This window comes from Mugil cephalus, chromosome 8, assembly GCF_022458985.1.
Source record: "Mugil cephalus isolate CIBA_MC_2020 chromosome 8, CIBA_Mcephalus_1.1, whole genome shotgun sequence".
Lineage (NCBI taxonomy): Eukaryota > Metazoa > Chordata > Actinopteri > Mugiliformes > Mugilidae > Mugil > Mugil cephalus.
Genome location: NC_061777.1, coordinates 26,242,794 through 26,257,324, shown reverse-complemented (window position 1 = coordinate 26,257,324; position 14,531 = coordinate 26,242,794). Strand labels below are relative to the sequence as shown.

The 14,531-nt window shown below is 40.1% G+C and overlaps 1 protein-coding gene across 3 annotated transcripts in view; it reads right to left on the bottom strand.

Annotated features, from left to right (window-relative positions):
- LOC125012590 (spermatid perinuclear RNA-binding protein-like) overlaps positions 1-14,531 on the bottom strand; it is a 61,167-nt gene that overhangs the window by 13,260 nt on the left and 33,376 nt on the right. For all 3 annotated transcript variants that reach the window (XR_007113306.1, XM_047592602.1, XM_047592601.1), the window contains exons 7-12: positions 8,849-8,944; positions 8,628-8,739; positions 6,635-6,732; positions 3,444-3,537; positions 3,266-3,334; positions 550-758 (exon numbers count right to left, since the gene is read on the bottom strand). Coding sequence is in view for 2 of the 3 variants with exons in the window: in XM_047592602.1 (XP_047448558.1) it covers positions 550-758; positions 3,266-3,334; positions 3,444-3,537; positions 6,635-6,732; positions 8,628-8,739; positions 8,849-8,944 (678 nt within the window). In the remaining variant the exon portion in view is untranslated. The remainder of the gene's footprint in view (positions 1-549; positions 759-3,265; positions 3,335-3,443; positions 3,538-6,634; positions 6,733-8,627; positions 8,740-8,848; positions 8,945-14,531) is intronic.

Here is a 14,531-nt window from a genome sequence, read left to right as displayed (position 1 = left end):
TAGATTTGCTGCAATAGTAACATATATTTACAAGAACACTGATCCACTTGCATTTTGATAACAAAACCTTGAAAAATATCCCTTTCTGGTAAATTTTAAATAAAATTATATGCAAATAATATCTAAAGGATGTTCTGGTATGAGAACTTAGCATACTGTATGCTAATCAACCATTATCTTAAATGGCTGCTGCTATTAGCCAGGATGCTAAGAGGTCAAAACAGGACAAAAAGCTACTATAAGCCAGGAAGCTAGGATGACCCTACCATTAGCTGGAAGGTTAGTAAGCTAGGAAAAGTTACTATTAGCTGAGGAGCTAGATCATAATGTTCTTATAGAAACATTTGTGAATTTACATCTTCAGATGACATGCAAAACAAGAGGAGTACTCTGTGTTCTTTGTTTCGTTTAGGTACTTGCAGTTCTCTTCTTGTTATTTTTTTTGTTGTTGTTGTTGTATTTATTTTCAGTAGACAGCAGTGCAACCTCTCAATAAATTCATTGCCCTTATTGAACTTTCGGGGCTTTGTGTAACATTTTAAACTCTACCTTGAGGGCAACTTGGAGCTTGGCAGTCCTCTTGGAGTTCCCGGTGGCCTGGTAGGTGGTTCCCTGGATCTCCACGGACATGGTAAAGACTGGAGCATGGACTGGGCCAGACTGTGACTGCAGGCGGTACTGAAGGCCAGGGTGGATCTGGTTTAGTCGCATCAGAGCATTCATGGGGTGGTTTGGATCCGTCATCCTCCAGTCCAGGACTAAAGGAGGGCAGTTGAACATGTTAACTGGATGGATTCGATTTTAAATTATTTTTAAATTTAAAATAATTTTAGATTTTAAATTTTTTTTTTTTTTTTTTTTTTTTTTTACATGACCATGTTACTGTTACCCTTACTCTTCTGTCCATCGCCACATAAACTACCCAAACAGTTTCAATGGCCTGGCATATATTTGCTGGAGCATAATCAGTTTCCAATGGAGACTTCAGGTAATGTTATGCCTCCACAAATGTGTGGACCGGGCTTTGTTTGGCTTCCAGGTGAATTAATTGGTAGAAATTATTATATTACAACCACTTTAGCTGTATATGTATATGTATATACATATGTATATGTATATGTATATGTATATTCCTTACATATTTGAGCTTAGATTATAACCGAAATCTTTAAGCTTCAAGGAATTTCACTACTGAGCTGCCTAATGCCAAAATATGTGTCAGAAGCTGTTTGATTGTCCGAGATCCCTGTCTGTTCATGTGATGACTAATATCTTTTAGATGAATGGGAAAGGAAAGCTGACTCCTGCTGACATATATTACAACAAACCTGCTGCCTGTCTCTTACTTTTACTTTTTTTGATCAACTCTCCTTATAAGCCATGAAAATGTTTATATATATATATATACTTTTTAGTCTGTTAACAAAATAAAACATAGGAGAAAGAAAACAAAATGAGAACTGACAGTCAGTAGTTTAAAATTTAATATTACCAGAAAAACCACAGACGCCTTTTCTGAGGAATCTCTTCTGAGACAGGTGAGTTGTTCCTGAGTTTTTATTTTAATTCAAAGATGTATAAAAATATTTTTTATGAACATAATGAATCCTCATTATTACAAAAAAGTCATTTATCTATTTGCAACAACTGATTATGCTCAGATCTCAGACTTTTCAGGCTTCTCTATGAATATGGATGCACTGTGTAAGCAGATGAATATGAAGGTGCTGATGGACAGGTGGGAGGGGGAGGTGTTGATGAATTGTGTGTGGTGGCAGGCGGTGAGATAATTGCGTGGCAGCAGCCTGAAGTATTAATCTTCCCTCGCTGCCTCCCGTCAACTCCTCTGAACTAAAAGCAGATGAGCATCACCGGGACAGACCAACCGAGTGAGGGAAGATTTAATTAAAACAGTTTTCAACAATTAAAGAAATAATCTTTGAACTGAATATATTTCAAACAACAATGAAGGGAATGACATGACTCCTGCTGGGAGACAATGACTCCCAGCAGCACATTGACCAAAGCACTGACCAAAGCACATCTCAAAAGAAGACATTTTTCCTATGTCTCCAACGTTTCTGTCCACATGGATTCCAGCTTGTGTCATCTTTTCAAACACTCGTTTGAATTACCAGTTGTTTTGCTACCTCTAAGTTACTGACACTGACATTTTCTAACATGAACATTTTCTTAACTTCTTGGAAACCTCTCACCTAATGTCTACCACTTCAGTTTGATGAGTTTTGATGTGGTGACAATGCCACTTTTAGTTATAATGACAGGATGATACAATTCACTGATTCAATTGAGTAAACCTACCTAATATGATACGGTGAAGATATCAGGTACAATACTGGTCGACAGAGGTTATTTTCTCTGCTTTCAGAGCTTCAAGTGAATGTCGCCTCCTGTCTTTTATTAAAAGGCAGAAAAGCCTGATCTTTCTCTGAAAAAAGCTCACCGTTTTCAGCTCCACTGACTCACAGACTTTCAGCCTTTAAACTGTCAGAAAGCAGCTTTTTTACAGTCAGTAACAGTTTACACATGCTTGCAGACACACCTTTTCTCTTTCCCATTTCATACAAGTTCTCATGAATATCCATTTATCTGCTGTTGCAGATCTTCATAGTCTTCATAGTCAATATTTTATCATCATAAAATGTCTATAAAATGTATCAAAATTATATCAATGTGGCAAGGTGTTGGTTCTGTGGTGAAAATGGTGTCCTGTCAGCCTTCAAGTCTGCATGATAGTTTGTAGCTCTTCCTAGCTCTCTAGCCAATAGCTTCTCAGTCTCCCAGCTAATAGTGTCCCTTCCTAGACTCGTTGCTTCTCAGATAGCCGTAGGTCTTCCCACCTTTATCTTTTGTTGCAACACAATTAACTCACTTTCATAAATTATATGCAGTGTAACGACCAATTCGGAGAAGAACTCAATATTTTCCTAAACAAGGACAGTAACACCTTTTCTGCTAAAACACAAAATAAAAAAGGCCATAAAAAGGATCCTATTTGGAAATTCATACATCCAACTGTATGTGTTGCCATAAATGTCTGATGTATCAAAAATGACAAAACAACAGTCATATGTAGAAGTTTTAGCTTTTCATATAAAGGTCACGATAGGTCACGATAGATTCTTCTGACTATTATTTTTTCATATGTCAGGCTTCAAAGGGATTCCAAAGATTTTGTGTTTTGTGTTCGTAACCATGAGCTGGTGGCTTTCCATTTGAGGACAGAGTCGATGCTCAAAGTCACCTTTCAGCCTTTTTATGAAGTCTCTGTCTTCTGACCCAACGTCCTCCCGGAGCCTCTTCTGACAGCTGCCTGCAGAGCAGAACAAATCCATGCATGTCAACTTGTTGCTATTATTAAAACTGATCCTTTCCTGCACATGAACAGAGAAGGAAGAAAAAAACAAAGACAATATCTGCACCTTCTAACAGTCTTGGTGAGGGCTTGCTGGCTGGAAGAGGATCCATGTTCAAGACTTTGTACAGCTGTCCAAAGGCAAGGAGGCGTAACGCATGCTGAAACACACCAAAACAATAGCATGTGAGTCAATCCTTCAACAATACCATTTAACAATTTATTTAGCCATCTTCACTTATCAGGGAAAGTCTGGGATTATAGACACTAAATGTTTCTCTTGAGGATTAAAATATGCTTCTATGCATGCCAAGTTTGTTTTGCTTCAGCTTGTTCTCAGCCTTATTTTGTAATCACGCCCTTTTCATTTTTGTCTAGAATAAGATAGCAAAGTACAACAGTGAGCAACGGTAATAGTAACACAATGGTAAAGGCAATGATAATGGCAAAGGAAAGTTAATTGCATTTTTTTCTGTAGTTTATTTGTGGCATTATTCTTTTGTTTTGCTGGGTTACCTCGACATTAGCTTGCTAAATGTATGCGTCAGTGGTTTCCAGATGCCAACAGCTGCCTAGCAGGAGGCCAGGTTAATCAAATCATTTAGAAGAGAGAAAAAAAGATTCCCAGACTTCAGAGCAAAACAAAGACGTCATTTGAGGATGTCTTTCTCAGCTCTGGGGCTTTGTTGTTTCATGTGGCAGCAATAGCAGCAGTAGTAGTGTTCCCACGCTCATTAGGCAGCTAATTAGGCTGCCAGCTCATCAAGCCTCTGCAGCACGGAGGGGCTGTACATCTGAGGTCAGAATCGGGGCTTCTGTGGACATTCAGCTATTTTTAGTGCTAACGTGAGCTTGGGATTTCACTAGGCCGACGGAGGACTCTGCAGGAAGAAGCGCTGCTTGTCCTGCTCTCTGGAGGAAGTGTGTGGAGAAGCAGCCCCCGCTGAGAGGTTTCAAGGTCTCACAAGTTTTCCCTCTCTCTGCATCGCTAATGATCACGCTCGCTTTTATGGCAGGAAAACGGTAAGATTTATGAAGACATGACCTATACAGAAGATCTAAGATACTGAAAGTGAAATCATCTGTGCTTTTAAACATCACTAAAGACAGACTCTGAAAATACTACAGCAGCTCGACTTAATTTCTGTGTTGATGGGCTTGAAAGACCTTTGGGGAACTGTTAAAACCTGAGCAGCTGGGACCTGTTAATAGGAGACTTTATGGGTTTGGAAAAAACAGGATGATGTGGATAAAATGCTCCTGTCTTCCTTGCCTTTGAGCAAATCAGAGGTGTAAATGAAAAAGAAGCAGCAGAACAAAGAAGGAGCAGTTTATTATTGAATCATCTGCTACATCAAACACATCTCTGTTTTTTCAGGTCCGCTCATTTTGGAGCGTTATTTAGTTTATAAAGGTCAGTTCTGGTCTGCACCATATTTATATTTGTGAATTCAAACTTCAGAGTCTCCTTAATTACGACGTAGAACAAAAACAAAGTACACCCCAATTATCAGCGTTTCTCCACAGCAGTGGTTCTCAAACTTTCTCTTCTTTCATCAGGGTTCCCATGCATTTGACATCTCAAAATTCCATACTTCCATACTACTAATTTCCCTAAATTAAAATAAATAAATATGGCATTTGAGTAAATAGTTGTGTATCATGTAAATAAATTATGGAATTAATTATTTGTTTTCCTTATGAATATATATGCGGTTATGTCACCAAATAATTTCTTGAAGATTATAGCTAGGTAATGTAGCTCATACAAATAAGTTAAAGATAAATTCAGTGCACTTTTTTTTATTATTATTTACTGACTTGGCCTCACTAGCATTCTTGAACATCAAATAAGTATTCAAATACTTTTTAACAAGCAAGTAATATAAAAATAGATTAATAAATCAGAAATTAAACCAATAAAATACATTAAGAATCACTTATTTTCATTTTCCATTCTTCCAAATAGAAATTTATGAAATCAAATCATACTTTTCCATACTTGCGTAGGGACCCTGATTTCATGCAGACATTCAGAAGCCAAAAACATAAGCAGCGTTAATAGTCACTAACAAATAAATATTCTTTCCGTGCTCTTCCAGCCATTGCTTCAAAGCTTGTTGACTGTTGACCCGTTCGTGTTTTGTAGCAAGAGGATTATTTAACTCAACTGTGCTTCACCTTGAGCTCCTATTGGTCTTTTTGATGCAGCAGCAGTTGTTGCTTTTTTTTTTACCTGACAATCAACTGTCATTGCAGCACTGTTAATCTTTGAGACAGTGCTGTTTTCCTGCTGATATTGTGGAGCCTGAACGCACTGTGCGTCTGTCTTTGTCAAGCATAGCTGGAATTGATGAGGGGCTGGAAATTGATTAGATCTAATCGATATGAAATGCCACTGTTGATTCTTGCTTATCTGTCCAGTTCCTTATCGATTCTTTTGTCAATTCCTGATCTGGAGTTCTGTGTGGGGAAAAAAGTGCAACACGTTGTTTTGCTGTTCTGTCACTATACAATCTCCACCATTTCCATTAAAAACTTCTGCATGTCGCTCCCCCTTCTCTGCCTCTCTTTCCCTTTCCTATCTCTACTTTCTCTGTCTGTTAAAAATAAATAAATAAATGCTTTATATAATGTGAAAAACAAATAAGTGAAAAACAATACTGAAAAAAAAAACAAACAAACATACATACAGGTCATGACTCTGTTATGCTCATCTGTGATTTGTTGTGACACTATGGGGGTCACAGTAGGAAACACTGCTAGCATGAAATCACAGCCTTGTGTTGGTTGCAGCAGCATTTATAGGAACCGACTGGAGGCGTAACACTCAGACGAACTGTACAAATTGAAACCATTTCTAATCAAGAATTAGCCTGGAAGCCAGACCAACCCAGATAATTGTTGTGGTGGAACGTTGGTCTGGAGTCTTGCCGTTAGGAATTGATAAGGGAGCTGTGGCGTAGCGGTGAGAGGCACAGCTTAGGGTTCAAAGGGCCAAAGGTGTGCGTCCCCACCCTGTCCAGACTGTGGCGCCCTGAGCAAGCACCTAACCCCCAATCTGCTCAGTCTGAATGTGTAGACTACAACCTAGGTTCTGTTGTGAAAGTTCACACAGAGTTTTAGGTGAATTTCAATTGATTGTCAAACAAGACTAACTGAATTCCAGGATGTTGTGATGGACATTTTACACACTTTAAAAAGCAAAATCGTGATATTGTAATCACTGGTGAATTAGCAAAAGGGGAATTAACTGACCTGAGCGCTGTGTGTGATGGCGTCAGCCTGCTGGGCGCTGAGCTCAGTCAGGACGTCTGTGGGTTCCCTCTCACATGGATCGTGAACTCCTGGACCTCCTGTTAAAGGAAAAGCATCTCAGTGTTTCTTCACCACGATCTGACTTTTCCTCTTCGAACCAGTCTTTCCTTAACTCTGTTTTATGTCTTATTTCAGTGTCATTACTGAAAGGCATAACCAAACTTTCTTTGCCTCGCTGTGTGCACTGGGAATGCAGCAGTCAAACTCATCATTGATTCAGGAAACAACCTGCCCTCACAAGGTCCCTCACTGCTCTGCTCTAAATGAGGAGCTGAAGGTTTCACAAATCAATGGTTAGACAAAGAGAGCGAGAAAGAGAGATGGAAAAACTAAGGACATCTTTCTGAGTTCATGCGAACAGTTTGAAGCGAAAATAAAATCTACACCAGGGGTTTAACCTGAAATGACTCATTCATGTTGCTGTCAATCCTCTGAGAGTCTCTCAATGGAAAAATCTGCCACTAGTTAGGAAAACCTCCATAGAGTTAGTTCTCCTCAGTTGGCCATCCAGACCATCAAAGATTGCTGTAACAAAACTCGACAAATAAAAGCTTGATGTCAGGCAGATTGTCTTTTATTTCTACTTTGAATAAAAAGCCTGGTGCATCTATTGTTTGGTTCTAATCCATGATCAACTACAGCTGGATAGCCTCCAAATGGCAATGACAATGGCTGTCTAGTTATGGTTATGTTTTTGTAATATTTCGGAGGAAAATGTTTTATTTCTAACTGCCTTATCCTACAGTTGTCTGGAGTCTCTCTGTTGGGAACGGATTATGATCGAGCAAAGGCCTGCCGTGCCAAGCAGCTTCATGTGATGAAAGACAGGCACATCATCTGAGCACTGTGGATTCATGTTTTCATTTGAGTAATACTGTACTCTGCTTTACCTGCTCCAGTTAATTATTAATTAAATAATTAAAGAAATGTTAGATTATACACTGTACTTATTCATCCATTTATTTATATTTTTCTACTCTCATGTTCCTACATGTTGAGCTCCTCATGTAACTAAAGTAAAATTTTATCCCCTGAGGAACATTGCTAAAATCAGACTGTCTCTCTTACAGACAGCTATGGAAAAATGAATTCATTCTTTTATCTCCTTAGGTGCTCGTTAGGCTCACTGATGATTCTAATATGGCTGTAGGTGTGAGTGTGAATGGTTGCCTGTCTCTCTGTTAGGCCTGCGATAGAACAACCAGAGGACAAGCAGCAAGAGAAAATGAATGAATGAATGAAACAGGATCCAATATTATGATGACTACCAGTTGCCGTGTCACTGAAGCAATCCCAGTATTAGTAGTAGTGAAAGAAGTAGTAGTATAGTCACCAAATTTGTGAAAAAAGGTTTGGATCTCATAAAACATCAAAGTTAAGGAAAGGTAAGGTCATATTTATTTCGTAAGACATACAGACAGACAGATGACAGACAGGAAGCCATATATGTAAAATTGGAAACCCTCTCTGAATATAGATCGCTTACTGCAACTACAGGTCTTTTTGCATGAAATGTGTTCAAAACAAAACAACAAGTCCAGTTGCCTTAGTTTCACCCTGTTTTTGTTTTTTTTGGATACATTTAACAAACAGTGTCCCTGTTTACTCTAGTCTTCCTACACTTTTCAATCTGACAAAATGTAAAGGTAAGAAGTTCATCTTCTCTATAAACACTGTATTGTTTTTGTACATTTTATCCATAGAGAACCAGTAAAAACTAACAATACAGACTGTGGCTCACCTTTGCACATGTTTCCAGGAATCTCTATTTATATGTGCTGCGTCTAAATTTCACTCTGGTATTCATGTGATTTTATACAGGTGGTAAACATAGGGTTCATAAATGTTAAGCTATCCCTGGGCGATCTGAAGCCCCCGTACTGCTTAGTGGATAAATAAGTTTGCAGGCTACAGTGAAGGATTGAGCGCTGACCTGGTAGGAGGATTCCTGAGGCGATGCACTCCAGAACGCGGCGCAGGGCTTCACCTGGACCAAGTGGCCGATTGCAGGTGGCTATGGCCTTTTCACAGATCAGCTCCAGAGGCTGCAGAGGGTGAAAGAGGACCCTCAGAACCCAAGGATTTTTAAGAATAGAAGTTGCTTGTAAAGCTTCCAGTTTTCTAAGTTATTCTGATTGTGTGGCCATCACCTACCCATCCCTTGAGAGGCTGCCACACAGGAAGTCGGTTGCACATGTCTCTGAGAATCCTCAAAACAATGACGCAGGACTTCAGGTCTGCAACTCTGGCCTGAGGGGACAGATGGGCAAAAACTTACCAACAGCACAACAAGTATTTCAAAAAGAGAGCAGTTGTCCAAGAAAAGTCTGAGCACAGTCTCTAAAGTATGAGACACTTCAGCATTGCAGATCTCCTGCTAGCCCAGAATATGCAGCTATATGTTTTTAAATGACACCAAGTTTGTTCCAGGTTCTTGAAATAAGTAAATACTGGAGACCATGTAGGGAATATTATATTAGGATTTGAGAGAATCAAGATCCCTCATGTGCACAATAATTTCATGTTGGCAGAAGGCTGGCCAACTAGGACATGTTTCTCACAATTGTCATTCTTACATTTGTGCATTGATGATATCTGATATGTATAAAATTGTGGTTCACTGGTGTGTTAATCTGGAAACGTTATTCTGATCAATCATTTTAGGAGGACAGTAATACACCATGAATTGGTTTGGATGTGAAAAGAGTTACCACTGCATCAAGCAGCTCGATAAATTGCAACACAGACAACTGGACAACAAAATTATGAACAGTATTTGTCATTGTTTATGATTGTTGTAGTAATATTAACATATCTATGCGTAAAGCATAATACAGCCCAGGCCAACGCAATATACAATCCCTGGGTCTCCTTTTGACTGACTGTATAAAGGACTTCATTTCAATCGCAGTGGTGTCACCCTTACAGACACTACCTTCAATTCATGCCCAGAAAGGATTGAGGATAGAACGGTAAATCGAAAGCTTTGATATACAGCTGAGCTCACTTTTTCCCACGACAGTCCAATACAGTGCCCGCTTTACTGCATCCACTGCAGCAAACTGTTCATCTCTCACTCCATTTTACCATCATTTGTGAACAGCCCCCCAAGACCCTTTACAAATGCTGCACACTCAGCTGCATGCTGTCCCAGTGCGTGCTGGAGGTCACAGTCTGATGAAGCCAGCAGAACCACATAATCTACAAAGAGCAGGAACGTGCTTCTGATGTTTCCATACTGGACACTCTACTCACCCCAGCATGAATAACATCAACAGGACCGGGGGCGAGAGGCAGCCCTGGCAGAGTCCAAGACCCACCGGAAACATGCTTGACTTTGTGCCAAGGATATAAACAAACACAGCTTTAACTTTGGTTATACAGGGACCGGATGGCTTGTAACAATGTTCCATGTACGCTGTATTCCCCGAGTACGTCCCAAAAAATTCCCCAGGAATCACAGTCATAAACCTTCTCCATGTTCACAAAATACATGCCTGCATTGTAGACTGGACTGTCATACCCCTTTCACATTGAAAATCTCGACCCGCCTTTGGTGTGCTTTCACATCGCCACCTCCCTCCCACTGTGATAGCTGCATGGCTGTTTTTCCTCCCTCTCATACGTTATTGCGTTGACAACGTCATCATTAAACATTTAACCGCAGGTAAATAATCTGCAGCATGGTGTATTTTTTTTAAAAGCTTTCAGTTTGTAACCTGAAGAATGGACCGGTCAAACCCCCACTCTTTCAAAAGGCGGCTGTGTCTCACACAGTGCCTGATATCTGCCGCTGAATCTCCTCTTCTCAGTGGATGCAGAGCATCACAGAAAAAAATGTGGGATATCGCTATACAAGCTCTATATAAACAAAGTTGCACATGCATTCCCCAATGAGTGCAATATCCTATCACCTGTTTGCTACTATTAACGGTCTTTATGGGAGTAGACCAAAACTTTGCACTGTTTTTGAACTGGAGCTTGTACAATGATACAGTCAGAGTCCGTCGATTGCCAAAATCAGAAGGTATATACATCAACATCACAGCAAAAAACCTAGCTCGACACAGCATTCCGGTTCACATCGAAGCCGAGCCGATAAAATCCCGGGTCGATTGCCGGGTCAGACCTTTCACATTGAGCGAGGGTTTTTCACTCAATGTGAAAAGGGGCTTCAAACTCCCACCACAACCCACATTGCTCCTCCTGAATCTGAAGCTTGAGTATTGGTCAGACTTCCCATTATCCCACTAGAATAAAATGTGTGTGTCATCCCTATAGTTGAAGCACACGCTCTGGTCTCCCTTTTGGAAGATGGGCAACACCTCTGTGATCTGCCACTCTGCAGGTACTATCCAAGAGGTCTATGCAACATTGATTTGGTTAGTCAGCCATAACAGCCCAACAATATCCAGAGTCCTCAGCATCTCAGGGCGAATTTCATCCTCCCTTACACCTTGCCATTGGGCAGCCGTCAGACTTGATCATGGTGGCAGTGTTCAGGAGGCTCCTGAAAGTGCTCTTTCCAGTGTCCAACAACCCTAGTACAGGTCAGCAGTTCTCCTCCTAGACTAAGAACAGCCTGGGCTAGGCCCTGCTTTCCTTTCCTGAGCCCTGTACAGTACACCAGAACCTCTTTGAGGCAAAACGAAAGTCCTCCTCCATAGTTTTTCTGAATCTTAACGCCCCAGTATGGGAGGAATATTACATGTATAGATTAATCCTAAACTGATTATCTTGGAGATTACAGGGACTTTAATTTGTACAAAACGACTGTTCATAGAAATAAAGTAGGACATTTTATTCAGATGGTCTTAATGAAACCACAGTGAATGAGATGGACGTCACTAATTCTAGTTATTACAAATCAGTGAGTTTCACCTTGAGGCCACAGAACAGCACCTTACACTGATAATACTTGGCATTAAGCTCTCCTTCCCTCGGGGAAGCTGCTCACTGCTTCATCTGACCTTGACTCTGGTCTGTCTGAGCAGAGAAGTAACTCTGTGTTCAGTCAGAACAGCAGAGCTGCAGCTCATCTGAAACCTTAATTTATGGAGAATCTCTTCATGAGCCTGTTTGAGACTCAATGTCTCAAACAGACACTGGAGTAACATCCACAGGTACAGGTGTTTGCCCCATTTTTTACATATTACATGTAAAATAAATTATGATTAAATAAAGAGGCCATGTTGAACTTAAAACGTTTATTTTAAAATGCACCACAGAACAAATATAAATACACTTACAAAACACATTTAAATCATGTAACTGTTTGTACAAGACATTCAACGCCATTTTACATCAAACTTTCCAGATACTTTACAGAATGAATCCTGTAGCTCCTACAGCAGGGGTTGAACTGTCTCTAGTCTCTACCCAAGATTGGCCACAGAGTCATAGTAGAGTTCCTGCTTATAGAAACACAAGACTTCCAACACTCAATAGGGGTGCATCTAGGTAAGCAGCGTTTTGCCTCATTCATTCACGTCAGGGTGGAGATCAACAAATAATAAGTTGTGCGTGTGTGACAAGTCAGAGTTGTTCTTAGTTCTGGAGCAGCAGTAGAGACCCATTCGAGACAATAGATGTTAAAATATTCTACTGGACCCCAGATGTTTTTTTGATTTGTTTACCAGAACCCAGTCAATGTTATCTGGTCTGAAGTACACAGACTACCACTCAGGTGGCTGGGGTTCAAATCCCTGTCAGGGCAAACAATAACATCTACTCATAGTGCTGTGTCCAATTCAGATAATGTTGGCAGATTTCAAATAAAACAAAACACCTGAACATGCCCATAAGGGATGTGGCTATTAGCCACATTTGTTCTTGTTTAGAAGTTTTTAAATAAGAGCCATTTCTCATTCTCACTAATAGTTTGGAGGTTGGGCTGGAGGGTCCAACCTCCTCCGCTGACTCTGGTCTGTCCAACCCAACAGCCAGAGGATCAGCCCACCTGCAGGTGGAGGTCTCAGCCTCCTCAGGACACCAAGCTCATGCTTACGGTGTAGCCCCCAGCCCTTCCAGTGGAAGGCCATTAGTGGCCCTTATAGTATTTTTATGCTATAATAATAGGCTAATAGGCACTTTCTCTCTGTGCCTGTCTGGGTTTTCAAGCCCCACTTGGCCACGACTTCCATAATGTCATGTGCTGCCTAGGGCCTCCTCGGGACTATTGTATTGCAAGTGACCATCTATAGGTGTGGTTAGACGTGGTATTAACATGCGCCTCCAAATGCTTCCCCTGAACCTATCTCAGTTTCGTGCTCTGTATTCAAATAAACCCCAACATCATCTGGGGTCCAGTAGAATATTTTAACATCTATTGTCTCTAATGAACCTCTAGTGCTGCTCCAGAACCAATAACAACTCTGTTTTATGTGTGTGCACCATGACTTGGCACACATGCACAACTTATTATTTATTGATCTCCACCCTGACTTTAGTGAATGAATGAGGCAAAACGCTGCTTAGGCTACGTAGGAGCACCCTTGTTGAGTGTAGATGGTCTTTAATGTAAATCAGAACTCATTCAGTACGTTTACATGCACAGCTCAATTGAACTATGCTCTAAATTCAGCATCAACTGTAATAGCCAACTTATGTTAAACGTGTAATTGTCCTTGAATTAGCATTTACTGACTTTAGCATGGCTGTAAATCAAATGTTAGCTTTAGCTTGGTGTTCCGATACAGAACTTTATGGGACATGTGAGACCAATCAATATTAACATCAAACCTAACATTATATGCAAAACAAATCACTTTTACTCACCAAACGTCAATCGGTAGTTCTCAGGATGACTGTCCAGGTGCGGGTATGATAAATGGGCGGTGTTGCACTGACATTTATAGAGTTAATTCACCAACACTCAAATTTACCAATTATTTGTCCTCAGAGAGTTATATATAACACATTTAACTCTACAAAGGGTAACTCTACTCTTGCTAAAATTTCACCAACACCAAAATTTTAACTCGCATTTACTGTGTAACATCTCTATTCAACCTGAAAGACTCTGTGCTGTTCATGTGCTGTCATATCTTCCTCTAAACTTTGACTTATGTAACAAAATACAACACAATACTCACAAGAAATTACTGAAGTGACTGTCAAAACCCAAACACTGAATGTGGTTTGAAAAACTTGACAAGAGCATGCCACTGACCATCATATTTTTTGTTAATATTAAATTAGCATTAAATCATTTATAATTTATATGGGCTTTATTTAGCTTCAATTTAAGGTAGTCTCAATTAAGTCATAGGAAACATGTGAGGATTATAATCTATCTTATGCAGTTGCCTGGTTTCATGAAATAAGTTGGGAACAGATAAAAACATGTCAAGTGTCCAAACAGATATGGAAGTAATGTTTCAATCATATATTAAAAGAAGGCTGTTGAGTGCTGCTTTGATTCAAGGAAAAGAGTCAAACAAAATAGAGAATATCAGATCAAAAACTCCCTGTAGGTTTTTTAAAGCATGGACCTTCTGTTATTATGACCTTGGCTCAAAACCTGGTTTGGGAAATCAGGAAGCGAACACAGTTATAAAGAGCAAGGAGCTTTCTGGGCTGCTGAGAAGTTGGTAAAAGAAAAACTAAGTTGAAAAACATCCCTTAAATCAGTCGGTACATACTGAGGGGAAACGGGAAGAGCTACTACTGGCTAGGGCTCTAGGAAGCTTGCTAGTGGTACTACTAGCTGGGCAACGGAAGAGCTACTAATAGCTGGTCACCGTGCTTTATCGTTTTGCTTCCTTTCATCACCTCCCGTTTCTCTTCTTGTGGTCTGGTTCTCTAAGGGGATCAGCCAACCAGAGTGATGTCTCTG